Source organism: Natator depressus, chromosome 18, assembly GCF_965152275.1.
Source record: "Natator depressus isolate rNatDep1 chromosome 18, rNatDep2.hap1, whole genome shotgun sequence".
NCBI classification, from domain to species: domain Eukaryota; kingdom Metazoa; phylum Chordata; order Testudines; family Cheloniidae; genus Natator; species Natator depressus.
In genome coordinates this window covers 15,141,926-15,166,477 of record NC_134251.1, presented here as the reverse complement: position 1 = coordinate 15,166,477, position 24,552 = coordinate 15,141,926, and the positions used below count along the sequence as shown (strand labels likewise).

Genomic DNA, 24,552 nt, shown 5'->3' with positions numbered 1-24,552 from the left:
ACCGTTTACCCGCAGCAGCTCCCAGCAATCCGTTAGATCATTCACACGTGACCAGCTGGTTATTTCAGGGCTGGGGCTAATTGGGTCCCACTCCAAAGTGGAGAGAGAAGTTCCCCTAGTGATGCATCCAGGTAGCCCATTCTGCCTGGGGTACGCCACAAACCCATAACTAAGGCCAGACGCCGGGGAGGTGCTCCGATGCTACTTGATGGACACAATGGTACAACCCTCGAGCGGGTCTGATTTCCCCAGGGCTTAGCTCTGGCTTCATGCGATTTTTGGCCAACGCCAGCGAGGCTCAACTGAGCTCTGGGCTCATTTGATCTCTGAGTACAAAGTAACAAAGGTGAAGGAGGAAAAACCATTTGCCACAGTCCCTGGGATGCGGAAGTGCGGAGTTCAGGAAAGTGAGAGAAAGGGCGCTGAACTAACCAGACCCCAGCTTGGATTCGACAGGCAAAGCCCACGTTCCTTAGCCAACGGGCAACGATTCACTGGTATGTGACTATTAGGCCAGGACCTCTAAATGCCATGCAATCCCAGCCCTCAACAACACAGGTCAACTGTCCCCAGAGAAGCTCGGCGGCTAGAAGACAAGACAGCCAGCGTCTCCTTACAGGGGAGGATGTTCTTGTAGCGATTCTTCGCTTTGTTCTCCACTCGCTGCCCTTCCTTCCTGGGGTAGAGGAGCTTACACTCCTGCTGCTGCAGCATCTGAGGAGAAGGGGACACGCGAGTGAACAGGGACACAGGAACAAGGGGCTCTCAGATACCAGAGAGGGATTGTGGGGTGGGGGGTTCCTCCAACATGGTATTGAAGAGACAGGGAGCCAGGAGGGGGCTCCTCAAGAAACAAGGAATGGAGAAGAGGAGGGTAGGACGAGGAGAGGGATCCCACAAACATGGCATGGGTGGGAGGAGGTGCGGGGAACTCCCTCAGATAGGGCAGGGCAGCCAGTTTGGGGTGTGTGGGGGGGTGTGGCGCGTCCCCTCATGCTCACACACTGGGCAAGCCTGATATTTCAATGCTGAATTCACATCCTCTGCGGGGAGGGGGAGGGGAACAGCCGGACTTCTGTACCTCGAACTCTTCCCAGAACCCTTGCTTGGCCTTCTCACTGTGATCCGCCATTTTGTTCAGCTCCTTCACTCGGTTTTCGATGTTGGCGGCGTTGATGCGCGTGGCGTTAAAGGGCTGAAAGGCAGGGCAGGGTCAGAACACAGAGAGAGACGCCCCGTGACACTGGGACTCCGCTCTTACAGGGGGCCCCTGCTCCCTCTGCCCCCCAACTCGCTAAAGGATGCGCTTCCAAGCCCCCCCCCACACACACACACACTCCCGCCTCTTCTGCTTGATCCTGCAGTTGTAATGCTGGGCTAATGGCAGAGTCACATGATGTGCTCGAGTAGGGCAGTGGCGGCTGGGGTGGAAGCCGCTATCTGCTACCCCAGGCAGAGAACCAGGTGCTGCAGTTCAAAGACTGTAGCAGACAAAACTCCGCCTGTGGACTAGCCACGAGATGGTGACAAAAGCATGGTGTCGCCAAGGGTCACTAATACAGCAAGGCTCAAGCCAGAGGCATGTCATGGCATAACGTAAGAGGTTCCAGGCTCAAACCCCCGAACTCTTGCACTTCCTAAAGCCTTTGCACTGTTTGAGTGGGAGAAGCCAGGCTGGGAGGCAGAGATGTCTTATGGGAAGCGGCTACATGGACACCAGAGGGAATGCAAACAACGATCCAGTGGTAAAAACAGGGGATTGGACGGAGCACCCTGTGACGTGTTCTTGGGAGGGTTAGTTCATGTGTACCAAGTCCACGATTATTAGTCACCTGTTTCAGATGAACCACAGCTCCAGATTTCTCCACCATGGGGTTTTTCTTGTAGTGCTCCACCAGGTCCGTGAGAGTGTCGAACCTCTCGCCTCCCCCAACATCATACTTCCCATCTGGCTGCGGGAGGAAGTGGCGAGTTATTAGCGTGATCAGAGCATGCGCCGTGTGCCTGATCCAACGCTCACTGGTGTCAGTGGGACTTTTCCCACTGGACTCCGGGGGGAGCTGGACGGCGCCCGAGGAGAGCAAAGATAACCAAATTCCCCATCCTAACAGCCAGTTCAGGGTTTCCTACCTGGTAACGGATCATCACATGAGTCACCCGTGGCTTCCGGTCTCCAGTCTCCATCTTGTCTTCATTCGTCAGCACTGATAAGACAAAGTCCCCTGGTTTGCTTTGGCTCTCCCGCACCAGAAAGCTCCCTGGCTTGCCTTTCTCCGTCAAGAGCTTCTCTGCCTCTTTGCCAGTCAGGTGCCCATGGTACCACCTGGGAGAATGGAGAAGGCAATCAAGGTGGAGGCGAGACACACAGATACAGCAGCACTCAAAGAGAAAAGATTTGCCTCCCTAGAGACAGGTGGTGGTTCAGATGCCACGAAGACTGGGCCAAAAACTTTTATAATGCTACCTAGCTTCAACTTTTATTGCAAACCCCAGGCTCGAACCAGAGAAGACAGAGCAAAGAGTTGGGAACCTCTCTAGCTAAACCCAGAAAGAGTGCTCCCATGAGTTCCTGCAAAGCGGGCATGCTAAGTTTATGCAGCTATCCTTGCCACTCACGAGACACTGCTTTTACAGCTCTCATCCCCACTGCCTGCCGAACTGGGGAAAGTACCCAGCTTGGAATAGTTTAGGAGTAAAACCCCAGGGACATTGCTGCTATATGGTGCAATGGCACGTCAATACTTCACCCGGCTGAGAGGATGCAAACATCAGGACTTTTATTTGCCCCACAGGACAAATACAAAAACAGCAGTAGCTTAAGATAACACATTGGCTTAATATACTAATTTATCCCTCTGGGATCAGCTCCTCATTACTTTACAAGTGAAATCGGTCTAGCAGATCTCATTAGGGAACATCTATATTTAAAGAGACACACAGCAGGACACTCATAACTAGCAGTCTTTGGTCAGCAAAAGACCCACAAGTGGAAGAGCAGAGGTTGCTGCAGCTCAGGAGTGAGATGCATTGGTAGAGTGCACCCTGTGGGTCTGAGCATGATTTGCACAATAAGCCCACTAGCTCCAGTTAGCACCGTTCAGCCACTCACTTTCCTGAGCACCAAATTCACCTGGAGATTTAAGAAAATTGGAGACAAATCACTGATGAGCCTTCTGCTTTCTGCTACGCTGAGAGTTTGGGAAAACAGCAGGATTTGATCCGCTCCAGGAAACTAAAACCCCTCTCTCGCCTTGCACAGAATTACCTTCCTCCGTGTCGCCCTGCTTTTAAAATGCAAGCCCCTGATTGCTCCACACCTTCTCCACTAGATGGCAGCTCTAACATGCTCCGGGCAGAGGGACACAAGCGCTGGCTAAGTAAGAGTGCCTGCTGAAATCGCACTTTGCATCTGAGAGCCCAGCACTTCACAGAAGTGGCCATTTCCCGCACAGCGGTTAGGTTACTGCCACCTCGTGAGTCTGAAGTTAGGCTGGCCGAGCACAGAACACCATTCCTCCCAGCCCTACACCTCGACTGGAACATGCTGCTTTCATTCCTGGACTCATTTGTTCACTTAGGTCCAGCAGCCTTGTTAGTTTAGCCTTGATCATGGCAGGATGGTCCAGTGGTTAGAGCACTAGCCTAGCACTTGGCGACCCATGGTGTGTTTCCTGATCTACCTCACACTTCCAGCGTGACTTCGGGCAAGTGTCCACATGCCAGTGCTCCCACCGTAACCCTCTTCCTTTTCTCCCAGTCTGTCTCATCTGCTTACATTTACTCTCTTCAGTGCGGATGCTGTCTTACTGCGTGCATACAAAGCCCAGCACAATCCGGCCTCTCATCACTTCTCTGCCTCGGGGCATCTGGTGCCCAAGCTCAAAACAACAACTGGACAGTGTCTCCGGGCAGATGCCACTTGGTTCCCAGTTTGATGAGGTTGGCTCCTGGCCTGCAAGCCAGGCTGCCAGGAATTCAAAGTGGCCCAAAATATCTTCCAGGGACGATGCAATGGCATCACGTCATGTCTCGGCAACTTTGTCCCAGAGGACAAAGTTTATGGAGTGGGAGCTAGCAAGGCCGATCCTTCGGAGCAGGCTGTGATGACAGCCATTTCAGCCACGGGCTGTGGGGCACCTGGAGAGCAAATCACTTCACACCGATTTGAGACCGTATTAGGATTACACGTATGGGTGAATTTTATTGCTGCTGAAAGCGATAGAATGACAGGACTTTGCTAGAGCCAGCCAGGCACTGCGCACGCTTCCCACGCGCTGCTCTGCAAATGTGCCTCAATCCCCATTCCCAGCACCCTCTGCTATTCCAGAACCAGATCCCCATCCACACCTGCAGCCCCCGCCCCGCCCTTGTATTGCTGGACCTGGGACCCATTTTCTTAACGCTGGAGACGCATAGTGCTGGCGAGGAGCGGACACCCTTTAAAAAAAAAAAAAAAAAAAAAAAAACTTTCACCATGCCAGAGTTTCTTTGGAGGGAATCAATACGAGGGGGGTTTCCACTTCTCCAGGGCTTCTGCTAGCGTTAGCTGCTTCTCATGCTGCAGGATGGAATGAGCAACTAACCCGTCTTAGCAACCAGGCAGCACAGGAGCCGGAGGGACTTCCCAGCCCCTCAGCCGGGGCAGCTCACATGATAGTGCACGGGGAGTGGAGCTGCCATTTCAGGAAGTGAGACTGTCCTGCCGCCTGACTGGGGCTGCTAAAGTTAGAGTAATTAGGGGCCGTAAGTGGCATCTCCGCCTGCCTGCCCATGCATTTCCCTTTCTGGTCCAGGCAGGCCAGCTCTTTGGGGGCATGTGACACTGGGGGAAACTCAGGAGCGGAAATCAGAGCGTGATGGTCATGGGGGCGGGGGCACTAATCTGGGACTCATGGGAAAGTCTGAGGTTACTGGAGACAAGTTTGCAATTCAACAGAAGTCAAAGGGATTCCCAGTGTTACAGGTTCTTGGTCTGGTTCTAGCAACTGTCACAAGGGGCGGCAGGGGGTGGGGGTGGGAAGGGGGAGCCAACACCATCCTGCACTGGCCGCACTGCTAAACAGGAGGGGGAAGGGATCACGAGGGTCTATGTGGGCAGCTTTCGGGCTATGAAACCCAAATGCACCCAGTTTGGGGCTCCATTCCAAACCCAGTCCGGGTGCATGGTTAGCCTCAGAGCAAACCTCCCCTGAGCACCACAGCGAGTGATGCTTGGGGATTTGCCCGGCAGGTTCATTGAAAGGTGCCCCGGCCGAGTGACAGGCAGAGAGCAGCAGCTCACCTCTCGGAGGTGGGGTCCTGGCAGTTCAGAGGGTATTTCAGCTCAATGACGTTGCTGTTTTTCTCCCGCAGCAGCCCCTGCTGCTCAGTGTAGTACTGAATCAGCTCGGCCAGGGTGGCAAACTTCTCCCCTCCATAGAGATCGTAGTAGTCTCCGGTGTTCTGGATCTTAATGTGGGTCACCTCATCATTTCTCCTGGTGGGGGAGAAGACAGGACATTGTATCAGTGCGAAAGGGACCACAGCACACACGGGCAGTGAGCTTCAGAGTCCAGGGGCCCCGGTAGAATTCAAATCTGAGGTAATCGTAACAAAACCGCTCTTATCTAGCGCTCTTCATCAGCAGATCTCAAGAGGCTTTACAAAGGAGGCTGGTACCCCCATTATGCCCATTTTACAGACAGGCAAGCAACTCCCTCCCCGTGCCTCGGTTTCCCAAGTCAGTCAGCAGGCCAGTGACAGAGCTGGAAATGGAACCCAGGTCTCCCAAGTCCCAGGCCAGAGTTCTGCCCACTAAGCAACACTGCCTCTGCTGATACACCCACATTAATAGGCATCCACATCAACAGGAGTCAAATCGCACAAACCTCACATCAGATAATCAGTATTTTTTTCCCCAGCAATGCTCCCATTTAAAAGCACCTCGGGGCCTGATTTTCAGAGGAGCTGGGCATTTGCTTCTCCCCTCAACTTGGGCCCTACAGATGCTGAAGAGCCCCAGAGGCTTCTGTACTTGGTTCAGATTATGTTTTCTCCTTTCTAACTCCAGTTCCAAGATCTACTGCTCCCTCCCCCAGTTAGTGCATCTTGGAGATCGCTGCTAAGGGACGCTGGTGCACGTGTGTGACCTACCAACCCCAGGTTCAGAACCTGGCACCTCGGGACAGAGCGAGGATGATTGCTTCCTAGCACCCGAAGGACATTTATTCAGGACACAAGACACAACTTGTGCACAAATTCTGCATGCTTGCTCCAGGACTGAATGAGCAGGGTGTTACTAGATGCAAGTGCAACCCGCACACCTCCTGGGTGTGGTGCTCAGTCCCATCTAGTTGCACTGAGACCACTTAGAGTTAAACGAGTCTGCCCTACAGCCTTAGCTTTTAGCTCATGCAGTGGAGGCTCACACACTGAGCTCCCGGAGGTCCCAGGTTCGATCCTGCCTGCTGACGACCAGGCTCTGTCGGCGTGACACAAGCAGGACCGAAGTGCAACAGCTTTGTTGCACAGGACCCAGGACTAGATGCAGGCCAGGACTCAGGTCTCCGCTGGCAGAGCTGCACAGGCTCCATCTACACAGCCCACGGCGGCAAGCAGGCTCCGAGCCCAGATGGACAGGCTCGTGCGCCAATGCTAAAAATAGCCCTGCCCTCTGCCGAGGCTTCAGAGAACAAGTTACAACTCCAAAGCACTGTTGACACAGCTGTTCTCAGGGTGGTAGCACAACCGGAGTTGGTCGACCCAGGCTGGGAGGCTTGCCTCCATGGGCTGTGCCAGAGGCCCTCTCGCCCAGCGCAGGAGGAGAAAGAAGCGGATGCTGCAGAGCGTGGCTGGTGCCCATTGCTGGACGTGGGAGGGGAGCCTACGACAGGAAGAGCAGGATTCAGATCCCATGCACTGGCTGTGACTTGGGGAGAAAGCTTCCAGCCCAGGTGTGACCTGTCTTGGAAAGGAAAGTGACGACCTGGCCTTGGCTAGAGTCCAGGTCCCCACCACCCCTCAGCATTAAAAGTCTTTAAAGACTTTAAGCGAAACGATGTTAAGTGAATCCAATTTCCCCGTAAGACTTCTGGTACACAGTGATGATGATTCTGAAGCTTGGCTGAGGTGGAGGAGTCGGAGGGTGGGATATTTCGCAGGGAATGCCTTACTGCTGAATGATGAACTAGCAATTGGCTGAGCCCTCAAGGGTTAACTCTCCCACTCTACAAGGCAGCTGGAAAGGAGGGAGGGCAGACAGAGACACACACACCCTGTATGTGTTTGAGAGATAGAGATGCGCATTTCCCCTTTTAAGTATGAAGAGTGGGGTCAGAAGTACACTGCCTTGTTAATTAGATCAGCAAGCTGAGACCAGATGCTGCTCCCTCAGTCTGTGTCTCCCCCCTGCTCTATGGAAGATGGGGTAAGCGGGGTGCAGAAGCAGGGGGTAGGACACCCTGACATTAGCCCCCCTCTTCTTCCTCCCCCCCCACCCCCCGCAGGAGGCTTGGGGAGCAGCTCCAAGGCAGAGGGCAGGAGCAGCACATGGCAGTGGGGGGAGGGACAGCTGAACTGCCAGCAATTGAGAGCCTGACCAGCTCCACCGGGATGCTCTTCCTGCAAGCCGTGGACAAACTACATTAGAAGGGAGCATTGCACAACTTTAAATGAGCATGTTCCCTAATTGATCAGCAACGTAACAACAAAACAACGTTAACGGGACGACTTTAAGCAACGAGTTCCTGTAGATAAAAGCAAATAAGCAGAAGAATGTGGACAGAGCTAGATTTCATTCTCTCCTTCCCCGCCTCCCCCATCCCAACCTCCAAAGCCATCGAGCCAGTTGGCCACTCCCGACTTTGCCACTTGCTATGCCCTGGTGTCTGAGCCCCAGGTGCAGGTGTTTACTGGCTTCTTCCAAGGGCCCCCTCAGCCCTTGTAAAACCCAGCCAGCTCCTGCCACAGCTCTTGCTGCCCTTTCCGAGAGGCAGGCTAATTGCATTTTAAATGCACTTAGCGGCAGCTCTGCTGAGCTCATCCCTGGTGGCTGGGAGCCTGTCGCTGAGAGAGAGAGACAGGGAGGACAAGCGGCTCCTGGCCTCTATTTGTTGCCAAAGCAACTGCTCCAGCAAGAGGGAGGAGACCTGGGAGGTGGAAGGGGTGGGCTAGGTCATGCAGAAGAGAATCACCGGCTTCAGAGAACACAGAATTACAAGGGCACGACGTATTCGTATTCTGCGCGGGGTCAAACGGAACGAGGAGCCATATCCAAAGCCCACGGACCAAACGCGAGTCCTTCCCTTGGTGTCGAACAGTCCCCGGGCAAGACTGCTTTCAACAGGTCACCCCAGAAGGGGGCTGCGTGTCTAGGAGCGAAGTTGCAAGAGGAGTGGTTGCGGGTTGTGCACTGGAATAGCTATATAAACGCTGATACTACACCAGGGCAAACTCCCAGGCTAGAGGCACCGCACTTCTGCCAGATGGGGCTGGTACCAGTGCGGCTTAGCCACGTAACTCGCTCGGACAGCTGCAGTAGTACAGGCCCAGTTCTGCACCAGGCCTACAACAAGACTTTGCAGCAGTGTCTTCCATCAATTTAGCTGCTTCCATGCAAATTCCTCTAATCTAGACAAGCCCTTGCAGGCTGAGTTTTCCTCGAGGGGCTACTTCCAGTTCTTCTGAGTGAGGAAGAAAGCATCCATCACTGTGTAGATGGGCTGCGGGGGAGTCAGAGGATGCAGGGTACGGCAGGTTGATCTACACTACTGTGAACCTGTGCAAGCGTGCACGCGATGGCCTGCGGTGTCTCCAGCCAGCAATGAAATGGAGTGAGCGTCAATGGAGTGAAGTCAGTTTGCACCACTGGATGATCTAGCCCCGTTTTGCTGGCCGTTTTTTGGCCTAGACTTGGTCCTCGGATGGGCTTCCAGCCTAGAGTCACTCCATCCATGGACAGCACAATCATTTCTGCATCTAGGGAGTGTGACATCAAAAGGGAGGCTTGGGACATCGCTGCGACTGGAATCAGAGGCAGAAAGGAGGGCGAACTTGTTACACCAAATACATGTCATTTAATCATCATCATCAGCAACAGAGGAATGACGCGACTGTCAAAGCCAATGGATTTTGTGAAAGAGCATCTCTTATTCAGGTCCCACTCAGCGGGCAAGTCCCTTTTGAATGCACATAGCTGCATTCTTTTAGATCAATAAAGCTATTCAAGAAGTGCAGATGAGTTTTAAGTGCCATCAGTATTGCTGAACCCTCGGTGACTGGACTTCCAGAAACGCAGCAGTAGCCACATGTTCTCTAGCCGCTCCGCTTCCTCAAAGATTCATCAGCTGCCCACATTAGGCCAGATCCTCCACTGGCGTAAACCAGCGTAAGCTCCACCGGCAAATTCCACATTCATTGTGGAGCTGTGCCCATGAGCTGGGGAGCTCGGGCCATTTACCTTCGATTCTGCCACAGGAGGAGACGTTTCTTAAGCTAGGAAGAATGCTGCCATGAGCGGACCAGTTGAAAAATCCACCCTACGTGCCTGTAGAATTTTTGGCCCAACAATACACAAAACCCACCTCCGGAGAGGCCGGCACTGGATGCCTACTCCCAATACACCACACACAGTGAACAGAGGCTCACAATGGCGAGAGGTGAATTTTAGTCTGACCTCCTCTCTATCATCTTTCACCTAGAAACCCCATATACCAAGCACAATAGCTCTAGTTAGACCACAGCATTTCAGTCCTCAATAAACTAAACGGCTGGGTGCCAAAGGCAGAGCAGAAGAGACAGCTTTGAAAGGTCTGGTGTTTTGATGGAGTTACTGGGACATGCGTAACACCGGTCTGTAACTATGGCTTGAATCGGACCTGTTCGGAGTCTGTTCTAATTGTTCTATAGACAGAGCCTTAAAAGTTTGGGAGCGTTTGGATCTAGAGTTTAAGTTCAGCCCATTATAAGAAAAGAGAAGCCAGCTGTTAAACTCCGCTCCAGAGCTTGGTGCGGATGGCAAACCCCGCTCTCAGAAGAGCCGGGCTGTTCCCACGCTCAGGTAAATTGCTGCTGTGGACATGCTCGGGAAGGGTTTCCAAGGTGATTCAGGGCCAGCTTTTCAAGAGAGATGGAAAGTCTTTTCAAAGTCTGTCGCCAGCTGTGGTTACTCAGCCCTTCAAAAACACCCTGACCATAATCAGAGATGGTAATCGTCACCACACGCGCTGGAAACATCTTTAGTGAGAGAGGCAGAGAGTGAGCGTGGGTTAAAATCAGACCTTATCCACAGCGAGTTTGTGCGTATAAAGGCATCAAGGGGGGGGGGGGGGGATCTCTAGGCTACGCTTCCCAATGTGACAGCATGGCCAGGCAAAAGTTTTGTTCTAAATTGGGCAGCATCATTACTGATCCAATCACAGCTGGCAGATGAAGCTCGCCAGCCGTTTCATGCCTGAGGCTGGACGTGAAGAGCCTTTGCTCAGCACAGAACACACCGGATGGAAGCCACATCTTCGCCATTTGGCCAGACACTCTGAAGTTTCCTTCATTCCACTGCTCCCTCCCCACAACCCAAGCCCACTAAAAACCTACAAAGCCCCCGTTCACTGAAGTCCTCCCCCCACCCCGGTCAAAAGGCTGCTCGCACTGCATGGATGCAAAGGGAAAATGGACAATTGGGGCCCTTTATCCAGGCAGCCCTCAAGGTCATGCTTAGCACAAAGGGCATTGAGGAATTTCATCCCCCTGCCCCTCCTTTTGCAACTTTAAAAGTCTCACTGAGCAGCTTCAAACTGGGCCACAGACCCCTGATCCCAGAACAACATCCTCACCAATGCAAAGACCTGGCCTGACGAGAGAGAGAGAGCAAAGCCAAGATACGCGGCTCACCCAGTGGCATCGCTACTGCTGGACAAAGTGGACATTGTTCTAGCACTCGGACGCAGCACTGTTTGCTAGCAGAATCCAACTTCTCTGGAGATCTAAGAGTCAGCAAGTTCAAAACTCTGAGCCAAATGGTGCATCCATGCCAAACTTCTCTCATGAGAAACCCTGATAATCTGTATTACAATGGCATATCTAGAGATCCCGTTAGAGATCAGGGCACCACCATGCTAGGCATCCCATAAACACAGAGACTCTCAGTCCCTGCCCTGAAGGCTTTGCAATCTACTTAGACATAAAAGGAGAGAGATATTTTGCATTTTTACTTCTATTCTACAGGTGAAGAACTGCAGCACAAGGAGATAAGGGGACTTGTGTAAGGTCACAAGAAATGGGTGACCGAGCCAGGATTCAAAACAAGATCTCCTGAATCTGGCCACCCTTCCTTGCATAACCTTCACATCAGCAGCAGCTTCTCACATGTAGGACGAGCAGCAATGCCTGGAAGAGCCCTACCAGGGAAAATAATTCTGTCCTACGTGTTCTGCTAATGAAGTGGGGATGCAGCCACGCACCAGTATTCAGAACAACAGGGTGAAACTCACTATGGGTGGTCAAAATGTTTTGCATGAACTAAGAGCTCACCCAAACCCTCCCCACGGTCCCAGAGTGACCCACAACCCCTCTTTTAAATGGCTGAAAATATTTGGGATTTTCTTTATAAATTAGATTTCCTCCTTGGGAGAAGTCGCTCTCCGTGCGGTTTCTTAATTGGGCCAACTGAGAACAGCCTCCAGGCTTCCAGAACAGCCTCATTAGGTTTCCAGGCAGATTTCTAGACCAAAGACGCTCAGATTGGCGGGCTCCTGAATCGGATGATTTTTGGCACCAAAGGCAGAAGAACTGGTCTACGAGTCAAAACATGAGCCACACTTGGCTGCTGTCCCCCCAAAGTATTTTTGGTCACGTGTTTCATCGGGCAGAGCCACAAAGGCAGCCTAAAACTTATCAGGCAACGTGTGACCCCACTTGCAAAAACACCAAAATGTTGCCTATGCAAAACAGGAAGAGCCTCCCACATATTTTAGAAACTTGGTTGAAAACTTGGCCCTGCTCAGACAGTAGTTTGGGTTCTCAGCAAAATGCTCAGTTCTCTACCATTGCATCATGCCGAAGAGAGCCAAATGTTATTCTCTTGCCTTTTGGGAGGCACCTCCAGCTGGAGAGACAGAAGTCAGAGAATTAAATGGCTCCGGAATGGACTTGAGCGTCGTCATCCAGGCGGTTAATGATTCCAATCCAGGTCAGGTGCGTGAAGGCTAGAACTCACCACCCCCCGATGTCCCAGGGGCCGATGTGAAATCGGTTGATGTTCTCAGCCCTCCTTCCCCACTGGATAGGTGTCCGCAGTACAGCAATTTAGCAGAGAGGCCAAGGATCAAAAGGGCGTGGAGAGCGGAGGAGTGTCTCCCCCGAGAATCGGTCTCTCCCGCTGAGGTTCAAAGCACATGTGAGCCTGCGCCGTTACTGCACCTGCTTGCTTACTCAGAAAGACCCTCTGGCGTCTTTCACCAGCACTAGATTAGCTTGTGGGGGGCTGGAACCTTTGGTGATCCATGCTATAGAGAAATCCCAGCGTTGAAGCACTTCCCTTCTTTACAGGCCCATCCAGACCACAGGTGCCCCTCAGCCACACTGAATTAGCTCCCTCTCAGCCTCATCTGTTTCTCAGTTCACCCAAACCAATATCCACAGTCACGTGGACCTGATGCCATCTCCTCCTTCCCACCAGCTAGCATGAGGCAAGGTGGTGGGAAGGAGGAGTAGCCTAACTTGGATGGGCACTTCTCCTGCAATCACGACATGGGGTAACTATGGAATGGGTGCAGATGGTTCAATCAATGCAGGCTTCAGTGGGGGCGGCAGGAGGGTAGCGGAGAGTTCTCCCATCCCGCTACCCACCATTCCCAAGATTTCTCTGCAATGGAGAGAAGAGAGTATCCCAGGCAGAACAAATGTAAGGCAATTAGTGAGCTCATAAGTGGACAGTGGTTTCTCCATGGGGTTTGTGCTGCATAGATTCTAGGCTTTTGTTTTCTGTTCCCATCCAAGCTTTCCATACAGAACAAAGCTCCCTGCCTCCAAAGTAACACTTCCCCTACTTTGCTGGTCAAGCCAGATTTGGGAAAACAAAATTCATGATTCAGAGGAGGCATTTCCAGGATGTACCAAGGTATCAGGCAAACCACAGCCCCAAGTCAAACTTGTAAAACAAGAAATAGTAGAAGAAAAAAAAAAAAAGCATTTAGGCCAAACTCTCTGCTGGTGACACTCCACTGAGTTCCTTGCAGTTACATCCACAGAGAGTTTGGCCCTTTATAAGACAAAACAGGATTTTTATCTACTTTTCGTCAGGTGAGAAACCCAGCCCTCGAGAAAGATAGTCTTGCAATTAAGGCACTTGACTGAGACTCGGAACAGCTGGTTTCTAATCCCAGCTCTGACACAGACCTCGTTTGTGACCTTGGGCGAGTCTCTCAGTTCCCTATCTGTAAAATGAAAACAACACTCTCTTTGTCTGGCCTATTCAGACTGTAAACTCTCTGAAGCTGGGACTGGGTCTTACCAAGCATACGTATATTGTGTTCTCGGATGGGACCTTTAGGTGCTAACATACTAAGCTGCCACGACAATTGCTTTTTTAGATGTTTTCTCAAGATTTCTTGAATTCCTCTTTCAGCCCCTTCTTTCCTCCTCATTCTATCTATACTCTTGCAAACAAACAGTATCTCCTCCGTAACAGAGCTTGATTTGAACCCTGCAGTGTGTATATGTAATTCATATGACAGAATCCTAAATTCTGTCTCTTTGGTGATAGATTTAATCAGTTAAATACCAGGTGGAGAGTACTTTTACAGCTTTTTGCAGGGAGGAAGGGGGAACAACCTATAAAATCCAGTGTCTAGCTAACAATAAGTGTCCTACACAAGTGTTAATAGGGACATCACTATGGGAGAGAGATGCACTCTAGCAAGATTTTATTACCCAGAAGCATTTTCTATTGCATGCAGCAAACCTAGATAAGATCTGTTCCCATAAAATGTGACCTATTTACCAAGTTAATAGGGTCTCTATTAGGTGCTTTTAACAGATGTGTGTTACCGCTGTGGCCCAAGGCCAGCTGCATCTCAGGAAACTTTAAACAAGGGGAAACAGTATTTTGAAAGTTATTTACAGAGAGCTGACTGATTCTGTAAATGGATCCTTGCTTTTCTCAGAAGTGATTCTAAATATTTGGATGCTTCAAAAGGCCAGAGACACGGCTCTAAGCACGCACCACAGTTCCCACATGAGAACAGAGGAGGCCTAGCACAGCCCAGGGTCTCTCCGACTTGCCAAGTAGCTTCCATCACATCACGCCTGATATAAGAGGCTAGTTCTGTTAAGAGCCATTATTGAGCTTTAGAAGATTGGGTAGCAAAACCCTAATTAGCATCCAGTCCTTCCTTTGAACCAATAAGACAGAGTTGTGATTAACTGTGAGGTGAAAACAGGGCTAGCTTTTATGGTATTTTTAGAACATCTTTTAATCGGGACTGCAATATGCAAATATCCTCTATGCAAATCAACACTAAGATGACTGGCTGAGCAACCTCTGATGTCACCATTCCACACCTCCCACCCTAACATTTTCTATAACTGTCCTTCAACCCAAATTAAGTTTTACAAACCTGTGAAAGTTTAACAAACAAAATCTTTCCCAAAGTGCCCCATTGTTCCCCAAGACCCTGGTCTCTACTGGCTTTCTGTGCAACTGTCATAAAATAGGAAGGCTTGGCTTGTTGCCAGGTCCCTGTGAAAAGGCTCCACTTCTCATAACCCACACGAGCCAGTCCCTGAAAGGGTAATTCAGCACTAAGTAACCCACGGATGTGTGCACAGTCACCTTGTCATCTGTATTCCCCTAGCACCTAGATACCCTAACAGAGATCAGGATCACAACACTGGGCGAAACACCATACAGACCCAGAATAAGATAACTCATGAGAAACTTGTATATTATCTCCTCCTTAATCCGAGTACGAGGGTCACTGCTGCATTTCTTCAGCTAAAGTTGCAAGACGCTTTCCATTCTATGCTGAATCAAATATTTATGTATAGCTATTATTAAATGTATTCTGTTAGCACTGCTGAAGTACACAGAGCTTGAGACAGCCTCAGTTAATAAAAGGTTCAGTACTCACAGATCCATGTCAAAAATAAAGACTGCTCAAGAAAACAAACTTCTCCTGATACTGGAAGAAGAGGGGCTTGCAATATCCCAAGTGTGGCAACATGTTATACTGACTAGCTGAAAACTATCCTAAGAAAGGGGCGGAAGGAAAAGAACCGAGATGGGGCCATGGAAGATTCTTTTTGTATTTGTCTCCATTCAGATTTTTCACTGATTTGGAAAGAACTAACCTGACTCACTCAGAAGTTACCAGATTTCCCAAATAAGTACAAAGAAGATAAAGAGGGTATCACTCCATTTCCAACTCGACACAGAGTAATTGCTGCAGGGACAGAAGCAAATAATCCAGGCTGCACAGAGTGAGAGGAAAACGTGGGAAGAGACATTCAAGGGATGGGGACAGAGGCTGCTGCATCTTTTGTGGGAGGGCTTCTGAGGAAGAGACTTACCTGGAGATCCATGAACATGTGGATCACTCAGTTTGGGGGCTGGTCAGCCAGAGCTACAGCTAACCTCTCTCCTCGGCCCACGTCCCCTCTCTCACGAAGGGAGCTGCCTTTTCCCATATTCTTGGAGAAGCTGAAGGTGGAAGGCTAGCTTGCTGTTTGAAGAGGTACTTTCTGCTCCTGACCTTTCAGACACGTTTGGTTCTTTGAAGAACAAGGTGGGCAACATGATTGGTTGGAATTCAGATAACCTAATGCTACTCATTCTGTCCACTGATCTATGCTTTATAGTTCCAATTCCGGAAAACAGACTTGCATGGCGTCAGTTTCAATGGGACACGAGCACACCCAGAACTGCTTTCCTGACTCATGAAATGTTTGCAAGAGATGATACCATACGTCGTGCTCATGGCCCCATGTGTGTGACAAAGGCAGCATTTGAACGCAGTCACTAGAAATGAGAAGGGGGCTCAGGTGGGAAGATTTTAGATGATAGTACATTGTCAAAGGTAAGATAATCAGGGAGAAAGATTTTTTTTCCATCGCTTAAGCATCTGAAGCTTCAGATAGGACACCTGGCTTGCAAAAATCAAATGCACAAACTTAGAGGCACTTTCTTGGAAACATTTAAGCGTCACAGGCTTTGCTGATTGCATACTTTGTGTGCGAGGTTGGTTCAGAATTTCCACTGAATCAAAATGTGTCAGTGGGTTGTGGCCACACAATTGATAAATATTAAGACTTCAAGGCAAACTTCGTGTTCTGTGCTTGACACACATCTCGCCGACTGTGGGCGAGGGACATTGGACTTGGGTTGAGCTACCCACAATTTGTTTTTTTAATTCAATATTTATCTTGTGGTCACACCTACCGACCACCCAGCTCAAGACTCCATTGGGCTACAAATAGTAACCAACCATCCCAGTTCCCAAAAAGTAGTGGGAAAGCACCTGTACCCTTAGCACATACAGTAACTGCCCCCCCAATGTCAAGTCATCATGGATCAGGCTAAATGGCAACACAAGGCTCTTCTTCCTCTAGAAAAATGTTCCAGGTACTCCCCTGAAATCCCAAATCACCCCTCCCCTGAAATCCCAGATCACCTCCCTTTGCTGCCCCCCTCCCCACACACCTGCAAGAACAAGGGACATATAGACTTCCTTATACAGGAGATCTGGGAAGCTTTGGCTAGCAGTGGCTATTTTGGAGGAGGTCACTGGCGTTTTAACCATTCCATCATAGCATGTGCCAGGAGCAGAACAGAAGGGGTTGCAGATTTAAGGGCAGTTTGCATCATCATCAGTGGTCGTGTTGCTCAGGGTAGTGCCGAATGGCCAGCTAAGAATGGAGCCCCGGCGAGGCACTGGAATGGCAGACGTGTGTGGGCAGAGTGCTGGAAAGGAAAGCTTGTGCAGGCAGATGCTGCTTCTCACACACTATACCTGACTCTACCGAGATGCCGTCAGTGGCTCACTTTGAAAACGGACAAAAACATTGACTCAAAAAAATAAATTAAAAGAAAAAAGGCATTAATACCACACAGACAAACCCAGTCTTATGCTTCTTCTCTCCCAGTGATCAGCTTGTTCAAGGCAGCTCTGTGTGACTAACTCTATTTTCCATTCTAATTAGAAAGACTTCCTGTCTCTTATTAACTCAACAGCTTCTGATTGCAAAGATTACCTGCAGCATAAGCAATTAAAGTCTGATGCTGAAACTGTCTACCCTGCTGAAAAGTTAACCACATTCCTTCCCATGGCCCCCCACATTACTGCCCAGCTTGTTGTAGATCAGCATGAATGGGGATATTTTGGGTTCCAGCATCAGAGAGAGGAATCGGGGGGGGGGGGGGGGGAGATGGAGGAAGGGCGCTGGAGCGAGATTATATTTTTGGGAAACAACAAGTGTGAAAACTCACTTGAAATATTCAAAACACTATTAAAACCTGCAAGTGGCTACCAAGAGTCAGGGCATTGGGGGAGGGGATACAGTACCTCCAACAAACAAGTTACGCTCACATCCTGTAACACAGCAATACCTTGCCAGATGGGGAAAAAAATATCTAACCAATATATTGCAGCATAGGGTTACTTTAAACCAAGTATATGGTAATGACTTGTAAACCTAAATTAACAGCCACTGAAAAAACTACAAACGACTAAAATAACCTCAGAGAAGATGCCTGCATAGGGGCAGGGACACTGTTTTATTCTCGGTAAGGCTCCAGGTAGGTATGGCACAGGAGGGGTTAAAGCTACCCCTGGAACACACAAACTGCCCCTTTTAATCTCATGGACTCAGGGGGTCAACTTTATTCTTTGCATTATCGGATAGCTAATAAGACAGAAAATATCAAATGCCACTATGTAAATCCGTAGTACGGTCACACCTTGAATACTGCATGCAGTTCTGGTCACCTCGCAGAGAAGGGCAACAAAAATTATTAAGGGTATGGAACAGCTTCCATGTGAGCAGAGATTAAAAACCAGAGACTATTCAGCTTGGAAAAGAGATGACTAAGGGGGGGATTATTATAGAAGTCTATAAAATCATGTATGGTGTGGAGAAAGCGAAGAAGTGTTATTTACCTCTTCACATAACACAAGAAACAGGGGGTCACCGAATGATTATTAATAGGCAGCAGGTTTAAAACAAAAAGGAAGTACTTCACAGAATGCAGTCAACCTGTGGAATGTCGTGAAGGTCAAAACTATAACTGGATTAAAAAAAGAATTCAATAAATTCATGCAGGACTGGTCCACCGATGGCTATTAGCCAAGATGGTAAGAGACGGAATCCCGTGCTCTCAGTGTCTCTAGGCCTCTGACTGCCAGATGCTGGGACTGGATCACTTGATGATTGCCCTCTTCTGGTCATTCCCTTTGAAGCATTTGGCACTGGCCACTGTCAGAAGACACGAGACTGGGCTAGATGGACCTCTGGTGTGACCCAGTAGGGCCGTTCTTATGTTTATCTTCACTGTAACTTTTACATCAGTGGAGTCCCACCAGGCACAAATGGAACGTGATCCACTGTTTCCTGGAAGGCCACATTCCAAAGCCAAATCACCATACTCATACGCTTCGTTTCTGTAATGGCTTTGGGCCCAAAGGTCCCCAAAGCACTTAAGGTTATGTACACATGACTGTGCAGAAACGCAGCCAACACTAGGGTTGAGGGGGTCTGCACGTCAGACAATGAGAGACGCTGACTCAGTTTTCAAGGGCAAAGCCCTATTTTTAATGGAAGTTGCCTTGGGATCTTGTCCATGCAGAGCAGAGAGCACCTGGGCTTTCGCAGGTCTCATTCAAAAGGCCTACACAACATGAATGTTACTCAAGTTTATCCTGGAACAATGAAGGGATCAATCAGTCCTGCCAGGATTGAATGCTGTGCTGCTCGGGTGCTGAGGGATTCAAAGCGGACACTCAGAGGACATGCTTGTCTCTTGCACTTCAAGCCCTCAATGATCAGCATTTCCACCCGAACACAGAACCCTGCCAATGCTCTATTATGTACGCTCAACAGGGAACAAGTTGGGGGTTGTGCGCACACAGGGCCTATGATCCAAAGCTTGTGGAAGTCGGTGGAAAGACTCCCATTGACTTGAACAAGATTGGGATCAGGCCCACGTACAGGTACCTGTATGCAGCAGGCAGCTGCCCCTCCCCCTCTCCCTCGCCCATTTGCATAAGCATTCATCAGGGATTTGCCCACTTAATCAAGTGTCTGCAAGAGTGCATGCCTCAAAATTAGGCCAGTGCCTATAGTTGCCCCGGTGCAACCATCCCCTGCCCCCATTTTCATACCTGACGGAGAGAGTGAAGTCTCCTGGATTGCTTTTACTAGGCCGGGCCAGAAAACTCCCATGGACGCCTCTTGTCAGGAGCAACTTCTCTGCTTCTATTCCATTGATGTTGGGGTGAAACCACCTACAACAAAAATGTGGGGTGTGAAAACAAATATACATTAGGTACCATCCAGTCATCAACATCTCCTCCACTGGGGTGTTCATATTGGCTTCTGTTCACTGACTCGGCCAGGTGGGAGAACTTGGGACCCACTTGAAAGCGGTGGGTCTTTCCATCCCACTCGGTTACAATTCTCACATATACAAGCTTCCCCGCCACTGTCCTAGGGCCCAAGAACAGTCCTTTGCAGACATTTGCATTTCAACAGCTCTGCCCGAACTCTTCTCCCCTCAATTAGTTTGGGTGGGATCTCAGCACGGCAGTTCCCATCCGTCTCCTCTCCCTATGGGCGCAGACACAGAAGACTGGAAATATATGGGTTAGTGGGGGGACGGACGGTGTTATCTGGAAGTTAGAAAGACCTAAAAAAGCATCTCTACGGTCAATAACCAGCAGGAAGCTGAAGGAAATGAACCCAAGTGCTTAGAAGAGGATAGTAGGGTTCTGAAGATTGCCCCCCCACCCATCCACACACACACGCTCTACCCCAGGGTGGGCCAACCTGGGGCTCCAGAGCCCCATGCGGCTCTTCAGAAGTTAATATGCGGCTCCTTGTACAGGCACCGACTCCAGGGCTGGAGCTACAGGCTCCAACTTTCCAATGTGCTGGGGGGTGCTCACTGCTCAACCCCCGGCCCTGCCCCCACTCCACGCCCGCCCCTGAGCCTGCCGTGCCCTCGCTCCTTCCCCCTCCCCTCTCTCCCCCCCCCAGAGCCTCCTGCACGCTATGAAACAGATCGGGAGGGAGGGGGAAGGCGCTGAATGGCAGGGCTGCCGGTGGGCGGGAGGCGCTGGGAGGCTGCTGACATATTCCTGTGGCTCTTTGGCAATGTACATTGGTAAATTCTGGCTCCTTCTCAAGCGCAGGTTGGCCACCCCTTCTCTATACACTTATACCAATAGCAAGTGAAAAATTAAACCACACTCCTATGCCACTCCCCAAGCAACAAGAGGGATTTTTCTCTTTTCCATCAGCACAAGCTGCTGTAAACGGTTCTAGGTTTAGTCCTAACTCACGGGGGCCCTGTGAAAGCAATTAGCAAGCAGGCCAAAAAGACTATTGCCTTCAGTCAGTTTGGCCCAGCGTACGACACAGGCCCGTTTGTGGTATTTATTTAAGGGTTTGTGTGGGTGTCTTTTAAGACGGAAAAAAAAAAAAAAAAAAAGGGCAAAAAAACCCAAACCAAAATAGCACAAAGAGACCAAAAGCTCTAATGCTACCTCATAGCCATGGGTCTTAAGTCTGAAGCCCAGGATCGCACCTTCAGAGTTTTCTACTCTGATTCTGCTGCCCAAGTGGTAGCGGTTTGAGAGAGGGTAGGACCTTCCCCATCTGGGTCTGCTGCCTGATCAGGGCAGGAGGAGAGGGGGACTCTCCTGTGATTTACTAAGGCTGCACAGAGCCCTCATGAAAGAAGGGGATTTTTAAAGGAAAAAAGGTTAGTGCTAACTAGGCCAACGAGTAGGGTTGCCCCCATTGATCCCTGTTTTGAGAGAGCTGTCCCAGATGAAATGGCTCGGAGGTCCCAGTTGTTTGCACCCCGGATTCAGCAACCCTACCCATGAGCCTAGTCTAGGCCCTGGCCAGTGAGGCGCTGTGTTTATTAACAGCATTAACCACGTGGTGGGTGGACACAAGTCACATTTAGGCCTGGGTTGGACACAAGTTTTGTCAGAGCTGCAGCAGGGACAGTGAACCCAATTTTCCAGGCCACAATAACAGTCTGATACTCTCTAGGTACAGGTGTAACTCAAGGGGCACAATTCGCGTTACAGCTGCTGTCAGGGACTGAACAGGCCAAGGAGACAGAGCTACTGTTACACCACGAGGTGGTTCCTCCAGGCCAGGGTTGAGACACATTGGCAGGACATTATGGGTGAAGCTTGTCCTGCCATCGCCTGTGCTAGGGAGCCACCGAGGGCCTAATTTTAAAACACCCCTTTTAAAAAGAGTGTAACCCATTGGCAAGTGTGTCCCCTGCGAGGCACAACCCCCAGAGGATACTGGTTTGTTAAAGCAGCCACTTGGGAGTCTTGATTTTTAGCTCATGCTATAGCGACTCAATTTCAGCTCTGGAGTTCCCTGGTTCAACCCCGGGGGTGTTGGCCAAGATGACAGCCATCCCACGAGCGTTGCCAAGATGACAGCCATCCCACGAGCGTTGCTTTAAAAAACAAAACAAAAACAAAACAAAAACAAAAAAAACTTAAAAAGCATGGAGAAACTAGCCGAATACTCAGCATCAGATTATAAAGAAAGCCGAGAACACAGCAAGATCAGGGAAGCTGCTTTGAGTGCTATTCTGTAATACCACCGCTGTTAGTGTATGTAGATCATAGGGAGTACCAGCGAAGAAGGGTTGGTAAAAAGGAGACTACTTATGCATAGGGGACAACGTTTCGTCATCATTTAGATTAATTTTAATTTCATCTCAGGATCAGAGTGTCAAGTCATCTACTGACCTCAATTCATGGTATCAGTCAGTACCAAAATCCCTTGATGGAGCTACAAGACACTGGTGCTTCCCCCAGCCCGGCACAAGTTAAAGCCTTGTCTATGCTAGGGCAAAGATTTTTCCGGAAGTGACCGTTTTTGGGTGCTCGGTTTGACACTCCTTAAGTGGGGCTTGATTTTCTGAACACACCGAACCTGCTTTCTGAAAAATGAGGCCCCTTTAAAAGCATCTGAAACACATCTAAAAACTGAAGCACCCAAAATCATTAGTCGCTTTTTAATATCTTGACCTAGAGTATTAGTACGTTAGTTAAAAGGTCTTCGTTAGCAAGCGCTAATACATCTTTAAGCAGGCGATCTGCTATAGTATTCCTTGCATTCATCTTAAATAACAGCTAACTGCATAGCAATGTGAAGTGGTATTCTTTAAGGGCTTGCTGTCGCAATAGACAACAAGAGCAAATACAGAGTTAGGAACTGACCAGTCAATCACACACCTCATCTGGAACCAGAAGTACACAATCAGGCAGCAGAGACAAAAAAGCAAATACTATACACAGCACAGTACTGTGTTAAACGTAAACTAGCAAAAAAATAAAGGAAAAGTTAAAAAAAAAGATTTGACAAGTTAAGGAAACGGTTTCTGTGCTTGTTTTGTTTAAATTAAGATGGTTAAAAGCAGCATTTTTCTTCTGCATAGTAACGTTTCACAGCTGTATTAAGTCAATGTTCAGTTGTAAACTTTTCAAAGAACCAGAAGGGTTTGTTCAGAGTTAAAAACGTTCCAGAGTTACAAACAAACAAACAAACAAACAAACAAACAAACAAACAATCTCCGTTCCCAAGGTGTTTATAACTCTAAAATTCTACTGCACGGCACTCAGACCCCCCCTTCCAAGGACCACGGACAATCTTGGAAGAGACCTCACTTGGGCGGAGAGATTTGCACTACTACTCTAAACAAAAGTGACTCCAAAAGGCAAGACCTCATTCTCAAATCAACCATTTATAGTGAAATTGGGGTCTTCACAAGAGGAGCAAACCTGGGGACATTTAATAAGTTAGCGCCCTACATATAAATGAAGCCAGATAAACCTCACAAACCTCCTGTCTGGCAAGAAAATCATCATCATCATCATCATCTCCACTTCACAGATGGGAAAAGTGAAGGACAGAGAAATGTCTTGCCCCGTGTTTGTGTGCAAGAGAGACTCTCATACACAAACAAGAGAAAATTAAAATAAATGTAGCATTTGCTCTACGATTAGGGCTATTCCCCGCCCCGGACTGAAACGCTCTTTTGGAAGGGGGGGGGGGGGGGGAGTTATATTGTAACTGGTCCAAAAACGCAATTTGAAAACAGGACGTGGAGGGCAGAATCTGAACAGTTTTAGAACCTCATACTTCTGAGACCGCAAGCAGCGACTCCCTTTGTGCAGAAGCCAAATACTTAGTATTCTATAAAGCTGCTATAGCCAGAACAACAAATGGCTCTAATGGAGTTTAATGGAGCTCGGGGACAAGGCAAAGTTGCAAAATGTCATGGATAATGTTTTAGCTGAGTGCTTAATGACAAAGATGGGCTGTGAGGGTTGGGCATGATTTTTCTTCTGTCTAGCTAAATGCATCACAGGAAACTCTGGGCTACACGTCTTTATTTGCATTAAACAATCCCTACCAGGGCAGATACCCATGCACCTCAATGTGTTCTGAGACCATCCTGGTATCCAGGAGATCAGAACTTCAGGGAATGCGGAGGTCAGCATTGGGATACGCGTGTGATGTGTGGTCACACTGCCAGCTTCTCATGTTTCATGAGCACACACATGCCTACAAAGGTCTCCATCCCACGATTAATATTTAAATGCTAGCAGACTCTTGGCTACAGCCATATTTTTGGCATCACAAACCAGGGCAGCTGCATTAAGGTGGCCACTGATGGCAGGAGGAACAGAGGTGCTGCACTTGGGAATGTTCAGGTGCTGGGAGTGGAGGGGGAGCTGGGAAGGGGTCTCATTGTTATGGGGGAATGACAGGATGGTGGCTCAGGGGCAGAGAGATGCCCAGTCTCCTCTAGTTTTCCAGTCTCTTCCTCCACCCCGTATCTCCTTAGCTTCCCTGGGCCCAATGCAATGCTCATTAGCATCTGTTTCTTTGGCTACTGATTCTCAGTGCACTATGGCAAAGAAATGTGGGCCTTCCCATGCAGCACCCTGACCCTTGCTCACCCAAAGTTTGAACAAGGTAGTCAGGAACAGGGGACGAGGCGGCACCTCAGAGGGTCAGGTTTTGGGCTTCTCAACTTGGGTGACGTCTCTCAAAAGTTAAGCAGAGCCTAAAAGCCAAGATGCTTCCCTAGTCACTCCTACTGCTTGGAAAGAAGTCAATACAAACATCCATGCACACACCCCGCTGTGTTTAGTGAGCACGAAGCATGAAAACCTAGGTGGTCCTCATAAACAGAGGCAGGAAAGGCCAACTTCCGAGTTCAGTAGTGGAAGAATCTCTTCCAAACATTACTAGGTTTACAGACCCTCACTGGGTGCTAAGAGAAAAAACAAAGCCTCCCCCGCACGTCTCTCCTTC

General features: G+C 49.4%; 1 protein-coding gene across 2 annotated transcripts in view; it reads right to left on the bottom strand.

The window, feature by feature from the left end:
* LOC142000817 (tyrosine-protein phosphatase non-receptor type 11-like) overlaps positions 1–24,552 on the bottom strand; it is an 84,415-nt gene that overhangs the window by 11,138 nt on the left and 48,725 nt on the right. For both annotated transcript variants that reach the window (XM_074975412.1, XM_074975413.1), the window contains exons 2-7: positions 19,350–19,472; positions 5,282–5,476; positions 2,131–2,323; positions 1,833–1,952; positions 1,082–1,195; positions 618–714 (exon numbers count right to left, since the gene is read on the bottom strand). In XM_074975412.1, the coding sequence (XP_074831513.1) occupies positions 618–714; positions 1,082–1,195; positions 1,833–1,952; positions 2,131–2,323; positions 5,282–5,476; positions 19,350–19,472 (842 nt within the window). The remainder of the gene's footprint in view (positions 1–617; positions 715–1,081; positions 1,196–1,832; positions 1,953–2,130; positions 2,324–5,281; positions 5,477–19,349; positions 19,473–24,552) is intronic.